The 16,699-nt window shown below is 38.5% G+C and overlaps 1 protein-coding gene across 4 annotated transcripts in view; it reads right to left on the bottom strand.

Annotated features, from left to right (window-relative positions):
* LOC126297705 (protein unc-79 homolog) overlaps positions 1-16,699 on the bottom strand; it is an 810,295-nt gene that overhangs the window by 756,999 nt on the left and 36,597 nt on the right. For all 4 annotated transcript variants that reach the window (XM_049988834.1, XM_049988837.1, XM_049988836.1 and 1 more), the window contains exons 6-8: positions 7,179-7,364; positions 3,178-3,410; positions 2,880-3,094 (exon numbers count right to left, since the gene is read on the bottom strand). In XM_049988834.1, coding sequence (XP_049844791.1) covers positions 2,880-3,094; positions 3,178-3,410; positions 7,179-7,364 — 634 coding nt within the window. The remainder of the gene's footprint in view (positions 1-2,879; positions 3,095-3,177; positions 3,411-7,178; positions 7,365-16,699) is intronic.

The following is a 16,699-nucleotide window of genomic DNA, read 5'->3' as shown; positions in this document are numbered from 1 at the left end:
CATTCCTCTAAAAATATTCGGCAGTCCCTACTCCAAACAGGGTGGTTCCCAGAGCAATTAATACATTTAGCTGGAGACGAGCAACCAACTCCTTCATGAACAGCCTTACCACAGTTGCCACAAGTCGCTTCGCCTTTACATCCTAAGGTGGTATGCCCAAAATGCTGGCATTTAAAACAGCGCATTGGGGTCAGGAAATAAGGCCTCACACTAAGGCAAAGGAAGCCAGCTTTAACATGTTTAGGAAGTTTTGTGCTACTGAAGGTCAGAATAAAGGAGTCGGATTTGACAAGATTGCCATCAACCCTCTTCATGATGTGTTGGACATCAACGATACCTTCCGGAGCCCACTCACATTGCAGTTCATCCTTGGGAATGTCACCTTTGCTGTAGTTCAAGGTGCTGTGCAATTCAGTGTCTATGGCATACTCTCCAAGACATTTAGCAGATTGGAGGTTAGTTGCTTGCTGGGAAGTGGAAGTTTCCACTAGCAAGGTCCCATTACGTAAGCGCTTCACCGATTTCAAGGAGCCACAGATGCCCTCCAATCCCTTTTGTATATAGAAGGGCGAAACCTTCTCGAAACTACCATCCTTCCATTTCACAACGAGAAACACATTCTGAGCACCAGAATGCAACCTGTTACTAAAGACTTCACTTGTCAAAGATGTGCTGCAGTCAGGGGGACTGACTGCACGAGCCCTCTTCAGAGACTGGGTGTTAGGACCCTCCAGCAGCCCACCCTTTCCGCTGGGAGGAGGAAAAGAGGATTTCGAAGGATCCATCTCAGTCCCATGAGCAGGTACGGAACTAGAAGTCCACCTAGACAGAGCCCCGCGTGCCTAGGTAAGCCTTATACAACTGAGGTGCGGCAGGTTCCCCAGAGGTTGCCCGCTAATGACTGTTCCACCTCAACAGCCATGCATCTCATCGGCGCGCAGCACACCTTGAGATTGAGGGGTTGTTCATAAAGGTTTATTCCATCCTCGCGATCCGGGCGGCCAAGCCAAGATCCCCACTCCCTGAGACACACAACATTCCACCGCCGCGCTGCACTGTGGTCATTGAAGCATGCCCAGAGCTTACGGTGACAGGGGACTGGCGACGCTTACCAGTCCCCAGCTCAGGAACCCCGGGGTCGCCAAGCCCGTACACAGCAAATGAATGCTGAGCCCCTGGGGGCATTTTACTTAAGGTTGCTCTGTACAGTTACTCCTAGATATTTTGCGGTAGATACTGTTTCCCGCAGTTTCTCATCAATAATGTAGTTCTACAGGAATGGCTTTTTTCTTATTTATGTGCAGTATGTTACATTTATTTATGTTCAGGGTCAATAGCCAGAGACAGCAGCATTCATCAATTGTATGCAGGCCATTCTGCAAATGAATACTGTCTTCTGATATTGCTACTTTGTTACAGACAACTGTATCATTTGTGAACAGTCTTAAATAGCATCCAACACTTTCTACTAGATCATTTACATACGCTGTAGACAGTAACTGTCAAGATGGGTAGACCTCGAAACTAATGAGGAGGCACTGAATTGAATTGGGAGAAAAGAAATTTGTGGCATAACCTGACTAGAAGAAGGGATCGGTTGATAGGACACATCCTGAGACATCAAGGGATCACCAGTTTGGTATTGGATGGTAGTGTGGAGAGGCAAAAAATCATAGAGGGATACCAAGAGATAAATAAAGTATGCAGATTCAGAGGGATGTAGGTTGTAGTAGTCACTCAGAGATGAACAGACTTGCACATGATAGAGTAGCATGGAGAGCTGCATCAAACCAGTCTATGGAATGAAGACCACAATAACAACAGACCTATCACACTTCCTTTGGACACTCCACAAATTACCTTTCCATCTGTTGATTTTGTTCCATTAATAGCAATATTTTGAGTTCTGTCCGCAAGGAAGTCACAACACCTCACTCTTAATGGAACAAAATCTTGCATATCAATTTCAAATATAATCTACTAGAACGTTACATGAGCCTATGCAACAAATGTTCATAAAGTTTAGTAGAGTTGTCTACTGGCCAGTACCAAAAGATTGGTTTCTGTATGATGTCTTACATATAGAAAGAAATTCATGCTTGATAAATGATACAGTTAAATGAGAGACATGAAGTTGGATTTCTTACCAAAGGCCTGTGTGTTTTCCATTCTCACTTAGTTCTTGGGGAACAACATTTTGTAGGTATGTACGTCCAGGTCTTCTCACATTTCAGTGTGAAACTCTATGTTTCCTTGAGCAACATCTTTCAGTATATTTGATAAGTCCCTAATTCAGTTCAGTTGATGAAGTTACTCAATATTGACCAAGTAATTAAGTTGTAAATTTCATAGTGCAACACAGGGTCAAATTTTCAATCAGAAGTGCAAGCATGTCAACTATATCTAAAGGGTCTACTGAGAATTATTCATACTATGACAGAGGATCTGTTGTTTTCAGTGAAAAAAAAGGGCCCTGAAACCATTATGCTTATGCAATCAACAATACTGTGTGTGTGTGTGTGTGTGTGTGTGTGTGTGTGTGTGTGTGTGTGAGAGAGAGAGAGAGAGAGAGAGAGAGAGAGAGAGAGAGATTGAACACAGTTATGTATAAATCACTCACTTCATAAAAAAAAATTAAAAAAAGGTAGTTTCAGACACTTTTGTAAATGGTCAGAATGCTGTCATATTTATTTTTCATTGGAAAAGTGTACTATTATTATAAAACTGACTCATTCCTCATCTTAGCAAAGCTCAAAATTATGTATGATCCACGGAACATACAAACAACTAAACCAAACTAGATGTAAACAAATATATGGCACAAATATTGTTTATGTTTTAAAATGAATTTCTGGGAGGACTAAAATAATGTTACTAACCTGACTATTGCTTCCACCAAATAGGATTTCATTTTGGTATCCATATCCCAAATGTATGGCAAACTCTTATGCACAATATGATCCATTCCTCGGCGATTATTATGTCTGATGCTGTGGCACTGTTGACAATATCTTATAGGGTGGTTTCCATTGTAGCTTGCACATTCAGTTGAAAAGCAAATTGAGATAGCATACTTGTCAGTACCCCTGCAATTCTAAAATACAGAGCTTGATTAATGCACTAGAATAAAGAGTTTCAAAACAGTACAGAGTTGTTAAGATCACTTGCAGAAATTACCTTGTTTTCACAAGTCATTGATACTTGTTGCATTGGATGTAATATGTCAAAGAACATTTGATTTGGATGTTCCCTGTGTATTTCATTTGCACATTCTATGCAAAGATACAAAGGTGGAGGACTATCACTGGCAAATGTGATTGAAATGCAATGATCAAAACAAACTTTCGCTGCTTCAGCGTTCCCCGCACTGGGACACATATCTCGCTGGCAAACAAATGGAACGAAGTCATCTAAATATGAAAAAGAAAGATCAGTTTTAGACAACGATAACTGCTGTAAGACCTTAAATTTTAAAATCACACACAAAACAGATGTTTAAACAAATCTCAGAGTAAATTTAATCCTTCAAAGAAACTGTAAATTTCCAAGTCACTTATTGATGTAACATCATTTCTTCAGGGAGTGGCTCCAGAGAGAAATGTATATCTGCCAAAAATATTATGCCTGCCATACTTTGGGAAATGTAGTCTCTATATTTAACTGCTGCAGTCTGCTGGTCACTTGACCATATGAACAGTAATAATAGCATTCACATACTTCTAGGAAAAGATCAAAAGATTTTTCTCACAATAATATTTACTGATTGATTCTGCTTTCATGAATATGCATGTTTTATCTATCACATCATAACTTTTATTGCCCTGTTTGTTGGAAATACACAGTCATTTGAAATAAACAAAGGTAAGAATTAAAGTGGATTCTAAGACAAAATAAAACAAATCAGAATTTTCTCTCTCACAGCAGACGGTCCTACAGCACTCCCCTGTGGCACAACTGAAATCACTTTTACTTCAGAAGACTTCTCTCCATTGAGAATGACATGCTGCGTTCTGTTATCTAGGAACTCTTCAATCCAATCACACAATTGGTCTGATAGTCCATATGCTCTTACTTTGTTCATTAAACAAACTTGGGACATACTTTCCAAATTTTGTTGTTCAGTGACTCATTCACATTTTGTGTATTAGCTCCAAACCATCTTTAAGAGCTCTGTGGCCACTAAATTTTTAAGCAAAAGCTTGATAGATCCCAGCACTGCAACTGCAACAGCCCATAGCTATCAACATTGCACATGATATTGACGTCATTATCATTTCCCTTGGGACAAAAATGATGCACTGAGTCAGAATCAGAAGAGAATTCATGACACCATATAGCCAATATAGCTGTTCTCATGTTAGTATCAGAATTTTCTCTGATTGCAGTCTCATAATATGAAGTCACTGTATTAATGCAGAGCATAATAAAAAATAATACTTTTGAAAAATTGAGTTTTTGAAGATCTTAAGCTGTATCTGCCCCCTTAATGCACCATCAGTGGTAGATTCATACCCCATTACATTTCTGTACAATCTGCTCTGCGAGTTAGCAAGTGGTGGATATTTTTAAAAATCAAAATTTACATTTCTCTTAGCCTGATGCTTTCTTGTGACCTCACAGTTATTAATACATACTTTGGCCTATATAGATATAAAATACTGTATTTCAGAATAGAAACTGCAGCCACCATTTTCAAAGATTTTTGGAGTAAAAAAACTGGAGTGTGCAAACTAACTTCCTAACATTATTATTATGGGCAAGGACCAGCATGATCACTTGAATAATTTTCAAATCAGCTTCTCCAAGCTGCATGAGGCAGGCCGAAAATGTACATTCTTTAAAGAACAACTAGATCATCTACGTCATATTCTTAATTCAATGAGCATATCACTCATACTGTTCTATTTAGAAGCTGTAGACATATTACCAGAACCAAGAGAGTACCACAGATTTACAAGAGCTCCTAGGAAAAATTAACTACTATGAAGAAGTTCATTCTGAAAATGGCTGAAATCATTTGCCCACTCAATTACCTTTGAGGTGTACTGTACAGTCTAAGGACTGCAACAAAACACACTTTATGTCTAAGAGTAAGCTCCAGTCTGGTCCATGTCTACTAATATTTATACCATGCAAAACTAATGATTTTTACAGTAGATGCATCCCAATGTGGAACAAGTGTCATTCTGGTGCATAAGAAACTTGGAAGTAGTTAATGATTGTTCATGTATGCAGTAAAAACACTCAAGTAGGCTCCAACTACCTCCTACCAAATAGACCCAGAGGCACTGTCAATTACATATGTACTATGAAGAAGTTTCACATTTTTCTTTACAGTGTATAGTATCACTTGTTTACAAATCACAAGCCTTCAGTAGTAGCCTATGGGCCTGAAACTGTGTCTCGGAATGAGCATCAGTGTAGCTAGGCAGTCCATTGGCTCCAGAATGCCTCTGACCTCCATCTCACCAGAAACTCAGACATGAACACTACAGGCCATAATGGCCATTTCAGGGAAAAGGTGAGCCCTGTCTCCAAGAGCGATAGTCATACAGAAAATGTGCATGAAAGAAGCTTGGAGGGCACTGTTGCACTTGCACATTGCTGCCAATAACACTGCCCATGACATATCAAGTGGACAACAAACACCCTTTGTCCTATGTCCCATGTCCTATGTCCCATAAAGTACACAGCACAGACCAGCCACAGCCTTTTTTTGGTATCATCTATAGAATAATCACTGCTCTGCTAACTGGAACTCCACAGATGCATCTTGCACTTAATGGACAGTTGCAAGGACAGTCTCTAGAACAGCAGTAACTTTGCTGTAGACATGCTTCACAACAGCACTAGACTGTCTTCTGGCATTGCTCCTATTTAACTCATTGTGCTTTGTATTGCTATTTCTGAATGCCACATAAATGTCTGGTGGCAAATATGTGACATAATCAGTGAACAGCAAGAGTTTTTAATCTGAATTCTTTCCGGTACCCTCAGTAACATCTTTGCTTCCAACTTGCTGATCTCATGAGCTATGTGCAGCAAGAGCAAAAACTTACCATTGTAAGGAAGTTCTTGCAAATTATATGAAAATAAAAACCCAAAGCACTGCTGAAATGCCAAGATTATACAGTCTCATAAAAATTATTTGGTGGTTTCATGATGCTCAGTAAATGTGTGTGTTTATATGTAGTGGACAAACATCTTGCAGCATTATTATGACCTTTAGTATAGGAATATAAAACTTGATAGATTAATTCAATTGCTACAACTTTTCAGAGAGCATATATTATTTTTATTCCAACGGGTCATAATAACATGGCATGGAAATGTCATCTTACTATATGAATAGTAATCAAATACATCTCCATGGTGTATTATTATGAATTATCTCAGCATTTGCTATAATGAATCATCTTAGCAGTTGCTTAAAATGATTTTGGGAAATCTATACAAAAACCCAATGAGAATGTCTGCACCAGGCAGCAGTTCCCAATATAGTGGAAGCATTTGTGACAAAGGGTCGTCCAGATGATCAAGTACTTGAAGAAGATATACACCCTAAGAAAATAGACACATACCATGCTGTATGTGTATGTAATGCACAGATAGGTAGATGGTTTGCACATCAAAGACCAATCTGAAGACTAAAAATGCCACACATTTCTTACAGCCCACAATATCCACCGTTGTGTTACACAATAATGACAATGGCTCTTTTGCAGAAATGACAACTAGGCGATCCTTAATTCAGCAACAGATTTCTTGGACCACAACATGGTAGCTGTATAAGTATACATAGCAGACAATATTATAGTTGTTTTCAGACATATTGCACATGACTCTGGGTCTGAGAAACATTCAAAAGTGTCCTGACTAGTGCCAACAATTGCCAAACAAATAGTAGATGCAGTCACAGCTGTGGTGAAGTGGTCAGTGGTGGTGGTGAAAATGAAAGGAAAGTAGCAAGAGAAACAATGGCATCTTAGATGATACAATTCAACAGCACTGGTCTAACTGTGATGGATGGAACAGTTAAATGCTAAAATATCATGCATCACAAGAGCACATGCAATCAGTATTTTTGCACACATTAATGATGCCATATCTTCGGTGCCTTGAATAAGATTCTTTGAGCTCAGGTTTTAAATCTGATAGTAAAAATCCATATTACTTACTTGCAACTTTCTGCAAAACAACTCTTCGATCAAACAAGACAGGGTTGAACGTTGGCCAATAATAAAATAATAGTTTTGCTGCTGATGACCTAGCACTTGAAGTTCCATATGCTATTACACAAAGCAGATCTTTCACTACATTCTTCTTTGTTGCCATCAAACATTCCAACAACTGGCAATGATGAGCTGCAAATTTGTGAACTTTATTATGCATAACTTAATTACAGAAACAATATTAGTTCTTTTTTCTTTACAAAACTGAAAACAAGTATATTTATGTGATGATTAACTACTCATTATGAAACACAATTAAGAAATAGTCTTCAGTGCCCTATTTCGTGTGTGCGTGCGTGCGTGTGTGCGTGTGTGTGTGTGTGTGTGTGTTGTGTGTTGTGTGTTGTGTGTTGTGTGTTGTGTGTTGTGTGTGTGTGTGTGTGTGTGTGTGTGTGTGTGTGTGTGTGTGGTGTGTTGTGTGTTGTGTGTGTGTGTGTGTGTGTGTGTGTGTGTGTGTGTGTGTGTGTGTTGAGAGAGAGTCAAACTGGTTCACTCAATTATCTTATTAAAAACACTGAGAAAAACCATTCACCAAATAGGAACATTTATAGCTATACTTAAAAATCAGGAAATATTGACACATGGCAAGGTGGAATTACCCCATTTGCTATCATTTGGCTCCTTCTTTAATATTTCCCCCCCCCCCCCCCCTTTGTCATTCAGCTGATTATACTTGTACAAGTATGGCATATACTACATATACACGAAATCATCAAGTTCTTATTTACAAAGTATTTTATGTAATCTCGTTACTCACATCAGAATTTACCAACTGCTGATACTAGAGGTGTATTTAGCTTTGTTTGAAACCTTTTTAATTAAGAGAAATTAGTAAACAAACTCATTACAACAGCATGCTTTATGAAAATTAATATGAGCTATCAACAGTGCAGAGAGAATTGTCAACACTCGTTAGACTGTCCTGATTTCATTCTTTATGGTAATTTGTTTCATTTTTCTGAAAACTAATTAACTTAAATAATATTTACAATTGAAATCTGCCAAGTGAGCCATTATGAACGTTAGATTCCAGGATACAACAGTATACCTCTGCTGCCCCAGTTTATCTGAACCAGATAATACTATTCATCATGCAGTTAAACCTCCAATTAAGAATTTGCGTAAATCAGAAAAATTTTGAACATGAAAACGGTATGTGTAAATAGGATGTCCATCGTGGAGGTCTCCAGTGTCATAATCAAATAGTACTGTGAACTTTTATACTTTTCTCATCAGCTATCCTTTAGTTAAGGCAAATAATTATTGGAATCTATAAATCATCTACATTAGTAAATTTTTCCTCTGCAGTTTTATAAACTAACTGAGATCACAAAATATCAGTAAATCAGTCTATAAATACTACCCTCCACTGAAAAATACTCAGTCTCTATGAAAGTTTGCATTCATTCAGTATATATTATGTAGTGGTCTGCAGGTCATATTCATACAAGTAACATCTATGTACATAAAAAGTATTGCCTTGGAAAATTGTTCAATAATTAGCATGTTTTCTTTGTGACATGTATGTGAACAAACTACTAATGTGTTGTGAAACTTCCTGGCAGACTAAAACTGTGTTCTGGACCAAGACTCAAACTGGCAACCTTTGCCTTTGGCAGGCAAGTGCTCAACTGACTGGGCCATCCAAGCACAGCTCATAAGCTGTCCTTACAGCTTTATTTCCATCAATGCCTCATCTTCTACCTTTCAAACTTCATATGAACTCTTCTGCAAAACTTTCAGGACTAGCACTTCTGGATCCTGGAAGAAAGGATACTGTGGAGACGTGGCTTATTCACAGCGTGGAAGGATGTTTCCAGAATGAATTCAGGAGAACTTTTGTGAAGTTTGGAAGTTAGGAGATGAGGTAGTGGTGGAGGTAAAGCTGTTAGGAGCGGTTGCGAGTCATGCTGGGGTAGCTCAGTAGGTAGAGTACTTCCCCGCAAAAGCCAAAGGTCCTGAGTTTGAGTCTTGGTCTAGTACCCAGTTTTAATATGCCAGGAAGTTTCATACAATGCACACTATGCTGCAGAGGCAGAAAATCCATTCTACTAATGTGCCATGCTACTATTGTGCTGTTTTGAATGACTCAATATGATATCTGTCATTAATTATTGAATGTCATTTAGCAGACAATTAATCAAACTATGTTAGAGAGAGCTACGTGAACTGTACAGCAGTGTTCTGTGAACACAAACTTAGTAACGACAACAGTACGGAACTAGTTATACAAGCTACCACTGAAAGTGAGTTTTGTTTCTATAGTCAAGATATGAGGGTATTGCACTTGGCTGGTTAATGACATTATTTTGGATAAAAGCTGATGGAACAGATTTTTCAAGATTTATTGTTAGAGACCGGTCATTGCTTGATACTGTGTTGAGGGGAAAATAAATGTGCATATTAGTGAATCTGAAAACCTATGGTGTCGCATTTATTATTGTTGAATGTGGTTAGAATATCAAAACAATTTTTTTCAGTTTGAGACTATGAACTCATGGTTTTACCAAGGGAGCAGAGACTACAACCATTTAAGTCCACTTAAAAAATCTTACTCATGTCTGCCTGTATTACACATATGCAAAGCAACACAGAAATTGGAGAAGACTTGAGATAATATGCTGTGATCTCAGTCACATGCTCTTATGATGTACGAATTACACAACATGTCTCAGATACTGTAACACATACATTTATGCTACATCTGTAAATCAAAGGCTTATTGATCACAAAGAAAACACCAGGGAAACAAAGTAGAAATATTCCTTACACAAAATATATTTTGGCAGCCAGAGAATCATTTTCTAGTCAGCCTCAAATGCTGCTTCTCCATATTTCCTTAACAGTATTTCAAGAAAAGAACACTGTCTTCCCTCCAGGCATCCCATTTGAGTTCACAAAGCATCACTGAATACTGGCATGTTGGTTGAACCTACAGATAACAAATTTAACAGCACACCTCTGAACTGCTTCAACGTCTGCTTTTAAACTGACCTTGAGGAGATCCCAAACACTCAAGTACTCAAGAATGGGTCACATTAGTATTCCACAGGGTGTCCCAGGAGGAATGGTCAGTATTCAGGGATATGATAGGGATGCACATTTGAAGCAAAAACTTCATATGGCCATATGCCCTATTCCAAATGGTTTCCAAGGCAGAACACATTAATGTAGATTTGCTTTTGGGTTAGTGGTGTGCATGTATGTGCCTTATCCACCCAACAATTAATTGGCTGCCAAGATTGCCAGACCTTATGCCATTAGACTTCTCTCTATGTGCAGGATGAAGTCTGACATGTACAAATGAAACCTACACATGCGAGGTCCTATAATGAACCCTACTGCTTTCATTAGGGATTGTGCAGAGGCACTCCAATAAGAAACACAATGTGGTCTCCTACGAGTGCACAGATCCACTGAAGTTGACGGCAGGTATTTGAACTTTTATTATGAACTGAACAACAACTGCAATGTGACATGTATGATAATTCTCAGAGATTAATGTGTTAAAAACATGTATTTTTCAACTGATACTTTGCAACATACATGTTGTAATGTTTACTAATGGTTGTACATATCTACATGTGTAAACCTGACACTGAACCAAATAATACAGAAAATACATAACAAAATACATTAAATGCATTATAGCTCTGAAACGATTTGAAAAAGGGCTAATGTCCATATGAAGTTTTTCATTCTGAATGATCGTCCCTGTCATACCCTTGACACTGACCATTCCTTCTGGGACAGCCTGTACACTGAGTGACAAAAGTCACAGGATACCTCCTAATATTGTGCCGGACCTCCTTTTGCCTGGTGTTGTACAGCAACTCGACATGGCAAGGACTTGACAAGTCGTTGGAACTCCCCTATGGAAATATTGAACTGTGCTGTCTCTATAGCTATCCGTAACTGCAAAATTGATGCTGGTGCAGGACTTTGTGCACTAACCAACCTCTCAATAATGTTCCATAAATTTTTGACAGGATTCGTGTCTGGTGACCTAGATGGCCAAATCATTTGCTTGAACTGACCAGAATGATCTTAACCCTGCTGTGAACAATTGTGGCCCACAGACATGTCACATTGTCATGGGAACAAGAAACTGTTAAATGGCTGCAAATGGTCTCCAAGTAGCCAAACATTACCATTTCCAGCCAATGATCAGTTCAGTTGGATCAGAGAATCTAATCCATTCCATGTAAACACAGTCCACACCATAGTGGAGCCACCACCAGCTTGTACGCCTTTTTGACAACTTGGGTCCATGACTTCATGGGGTCTGCACCACACTTGAACCCTACCATCAGCTCTTACCAACTGAAATCGGTACTGATCTGACCAGACCATGGTTTTCCAGTCGCCTAAGGTACAACCGATATGGTCATGATCCCAAAAGAGGTGTTGCAAATGTCGTCGTCTTGTTAACAAAGCACTCATATCCATCGTCTGCCACCATAGCGAATTAACGCTAAATTTCGCTGCACTGTCCTAACAGCAATATTGGTTGAACTTTGCACATTGCCAGCTACTGCATTGTCCAGGGTGAAAGAGAATACCTGAAATTTGGTATTCTCGGCACACTCTTGACATTGTGGATCTTGGAATATTGAATTTTCTACTGATTTTTGAAATGGAATGTCCCATGCATCCAGCTCCAACTATCATTCTGCATTCAAAGTCTGTTAATTTCTGTCGTGTAGCCATAATCACGTTGGAAACCTTTTCACATGAATCACCTTAGTACAAATGGCAGCTCTACCAATGCACTGCCCTTTTATACCTTGTGTATACGATACTACCACCATCTGTACAGGTGTATATTGCTGTCCCATGACTTTTGTCACCTCAGTGCATATGCAGTATCCTTTATATATTAGCTACACTTTCCCAGGATTCTTCCAATAAACCATACAAAGCCATTCCCAGGACTCTTTCAATAAACCATAGAAAGCCATTTGCCTGATCTACTCATGTTGTTACATGCACATTCTATTTCATATTGCTTTGCTATATTATTTCTAGATATTTGATCGAGCTGTGTCAAGCACCACACCACTAGTCTCATGTTCAAACATTACAGAATAATTTGTCCTACTTATCTGAATTACCTTAAATTTTTCTACATTTAGGGCAAGCTGGCATTGATTACACCACATAAAAATTCTGTCTGAGTCATCTTGTGTCTTCCTGCAGTCCAACAACAATGACACTTTGCCATACACTACAGTGTCATCAGCAGTCACAGATTGCTGCTTGCCTTATATGTCAGACTGTTTACATGTATAGGAAACAAGAGTGGTCCTATCACACTTCCTTGAACCACTCCTGATGATACTCTTGCATCTGATAAACATTCCCCATACAGAATAATGTACTGGATTATATTACTTCAGAAGTCTTCAAGTCACTCATATATTTGGGAACCTATTCCACCTGCTCAGACCTTGATTAACAGTTTGCAGTGGGCACTGTGCAAAACAGTTTTCAAAAATCTACAAATATGCAATTTTCTGCCCTTCATCAATGGTTTGAAGAAGATTGTGTGAGAAAATAGTAAGCTGAGTGTTGCATGAGTAATGCTTTCAAAATCCATGCTTATTTGTGCACAGAAGGTTTTACATCTCAAGGAACTTTATTGTGTTTGAACTTAGAATATGCTCCAAGAATTACGCACTGCCATAATACATTACATTCTTCACATGTTATCATTTTTGCATTAGGTTCTGAGGTTAAACATCTAGGTTTGAAGACTTGAGATTCCACTGGAACTTTGTAGTGCCATTGTCTTCATTCAAATAGATTATGTAAGTAATGACGTAGTTAATTATTTCCCCTTTTTTTAAAAAGTTTTGATATATTCATTTCAAAGAAACTATAAAACATGAGTCCATATCAGTGAATGTATCTACATGTAGATAACACCATGACTGTAGTGAATTGCACACCAGCTGAAATGTGATGAGTCCCAGTTGTGGTTCATTTCTACATTACTGTAGTGTACTTAACTGCTGTAGATGTTTTGAGAATCGCCTTTGCTAACTGCTTAACTGTGATTGACTTGTGTGATGGTTAGACAGAGGCACTTCTAGTAAACTCTCATTATACAGGATGTGTCAGGAAAGTAATGTGATGCAATTTTCTGTTATGCAACTATACGCTGCAAAGCAGTTGGACCAGTTGGGGAGGGTGGGGGGGTGGGGGGGACTCTCTAACTTTTGAGCAGTAAGTGACTCAATTGCCTCTGTGCTCTTGAAGGGTTAGGATGGCTTCTTCCACGAACCTTTATGTAGTGGTTGTGTTGAACTTATTATGGAGATAGCTTTAGAGCAACGCTATGCAAGAAACTTATGCTTGAAGCTCAACAAGACACCACTGTAAACTTTTGGAATGCTTAAGCAAGACTTTGGGGTGATTGCCTTTACAGGTCACAGTCAAACAGGTGGCACATGATGTTTGGAGGAGGTTGCCAATGAGACCCCCTTGGGAGGCCCATCAACATTGTGAACCAACAACCATGTGTCTTGTGTGCACCAGTTCCTGAATTCAGACCACTGAATGAGTGTTTACTTGATGTCCAAAATATTTGACTTGCTGAAAATAGTTGTTCATGAGACTGTATCAGAAGACTTGGCCTTGCAGAATATTTGCACAAAACTTGTGCCCAGACTTTTGATTGACATGCAATAGCAACACTGAGTGGAAGTTTGTGAAGAAATCGTGCAACTCTGTGAAGACGATCTCAATTTCCTGGACAACGTGATCACTGAGGATGAGTCCTGGGTCTTTCTGTACAACCTGGAGTCACAGAGGTAGGGTGTGGAATGGAAAGTGACATTGTCGCAGTGCCAGAAAAAGGCTCACATGAGCAAGTCAAGTCTGTGCCACCCCCCCCCCCCCCCCCTTTTTCTTTTGCCCCCAAAGAGGATAGTGCACCATGAGTTTGTACCTCCATGATCAGGGAATCAATCCTCAACTCTACAAGGCAGTGCTCCAGAGACTGAAACATAGGGTTTCTTATGTGCAAAAGGAGTTTCGCGCATTGTGGAAACTGCACAACAGGGCACAGGCTCACACCGGTTTGTTGTCATCGCCTACTTGACCTATAGTATGACAACAGTGCCACAGCAACCCTATACTCCTGACTTTGCCCCAGAGAACTTTTTTTGTTTCTTCGGCTGATAAGGGACCTCAAAGGAAAGCATCTCAAGTTGGTGGACAATGTGCGGGCTACGTTGATAGCTTCCCTGAACAGCATCCCAATTGAGGAGTTCCAGGAAACTTATGATGTATGGAAATTGCTCTGGAAAAAATGTGTTGATGCAGAATGGTCATACTTCAAAGAATTTTAAGTTGTTGAACCTATCTGAGAAATAAATTAAAAAAAAAAAAAAAAGCGATGTATTACTTTCCGGAAAAAACCTGTACTTCACCACTTGCTTTAAATCCAACTAATGACACATAAGTTTATAGTACATGGCTTCATTGCCATGTCAACATCAATGCTATCAGTAGACACTTGCCACATTTAATGCTTCACGGTAAAACCAACAGGTGGCACTTGACACTAAATAGTGTTCTAATGATTGAAAAAAACAAAAACCTCCCTTTGATTCTCCTTATTTTGAAACTTAACAAAAAGAAACAGAAAAAAAGGTGGCAGTAAATAATATAGTTTAAGCAAGTATTGACAAGATGTAGCTGGAAACATGTTTAAATGCCTGGTCAATAAAAAATGCATCATAAATGAATGTATGCAAGGTAAACAAATACTCAAAACTATCCCTGTGCCTGTCCAAACTCTGAAATAAGTAGACACAATACAAATGTCAAGTGCTTGGAAAGTATCCACACTCTGGGGTACACCAAGCCTCATGACAATGCACCACCCACGGCATGGCTCCCATGTCTTACTCATCTCAGTCAAAGGGTTAAGAATAGCAGCACATGTTGAATGATAAACAAGTAGGTCATCCATCAGATATACAGTCAACATTTTCACATTACAGTAGATGTCAACAACTGCTCTTTCTTTTGGTAAGCAAATGTCTTTTACAAACTTGTTTATCTTTTGTAAATTCGTTTTTGAAGTGAAACTCATCCGTGAAACAGTGACAGGAGGCATGCTGTAAATTAACAGTCAAGTCACATTTCACAGAAAAGCTGTTGCTTTATTTTAAAACTTTCTTGAACAAATCTAGGGACCTCCATATAATGAGAAATAAAAAGACAAAAAGACTGTATGCATATGACTAATGATTTATGAAAAGATAATAAATATTAAGAGAGTTAGTAAATTACATAAAATGTTGCATCATGTATTGCAGATGAGGAAGAATTTTGAGATGGAAATGTATGTTCAATCAACATAAACTATATGTTCAGTAAATATAAACTATCACACTTGCAAAGACTGGAGATTATAATGGAATCCTAAGCATACAATGAGTCTCAAAATGGATACATGGATTAGTGAACACAGGGTTGTCTAGGCGAGACTGAATACTGTCACTCCCAAATCCACCAAAAATAAATGAAAAATATATCTATTCAAAAAATAAGATAAAAATTCACTTTATGCCATCCTGAGAGACAATCTCCATTCCTTTCAACTGAACAACACAAGTGCAGACCAGATGTGGTTTGAATTCAAAGAAATAGTATTGACAGAAATTGAGAGATTTATACCAAATATATATATATATATATATATATATATATATATATATACACACACACACACACACACACACACACACACACACACACACACACACACACACACATTGTCTACCTTTTACAGAAACACAAATTCTGCACATACTTCAAGGCAAGATGCTTATAATAGTTTCCACAATGAATCATTGTCTTGAAACCTGGCAGAAAATCCAAAGAGATTTTGGTCATATGTAAAGTATGCTAGTGGCAGGACACAGTCAATGCCCTCTCTGCACAATAGCAATTGAAATACTATTGATGACACTGCTGCTAAAGCAGAGTTAGTAGACACAGCCTTCCAAAATTCTTCTACCAAAGAAGACAAAATAAATATTCCAGAATTCAAATCAAGAACAACTGCCAACACGAGTAACTTAGAAGTAGATAACCTCAGAGTAGTGAAGCCACTTAAATCACTTAATGAAAGCAAGTCTTCTGGTCAAGACTGTCTACCAATTAGCTTCCTTTCAGAGTATGCTGATGAAATAGCTCCATATTTAAAAATAATATACAACTGGTCACTCAACAAGAGACCCATACCCAAAGACTGGACAGTTGCACATCAATATTCAAGAAAGGCAACAGGAGTAATCCACTAAATTACAGCCCATATCATTAACACTGACATGCACCAGGATTTTGGAACATAAGGCATGTTCAAACATTATGAATTATCTCAAAGAGAACAGTCTGTTCACACATAGTCAACACAGATTTAGAAAACATTGTTCTTTTGAAACACAACT

Source organism: Schistocerca gregaria, chromosome X, assembly GCF_023897955.1.
Source record: "Schistocerca gregaria isolate iqSchGreg1 chromosome X, iqSchGreg1.2, whole genome shotgun sequence".
In the NCBI taxonomy this organism is placed as follows: domain Eukaryota; kingdom Metazoa; phylum Arthropoda; class Insecta; order Orthoptera; family Acrididae; genus Schistocerca; species Schistocerca gregaria.
The sequence above is the reverse complement of the archived record's forward strand: the minus strand, read 5'-3'. Positions and strand labels throughout refer to the sequence as shown.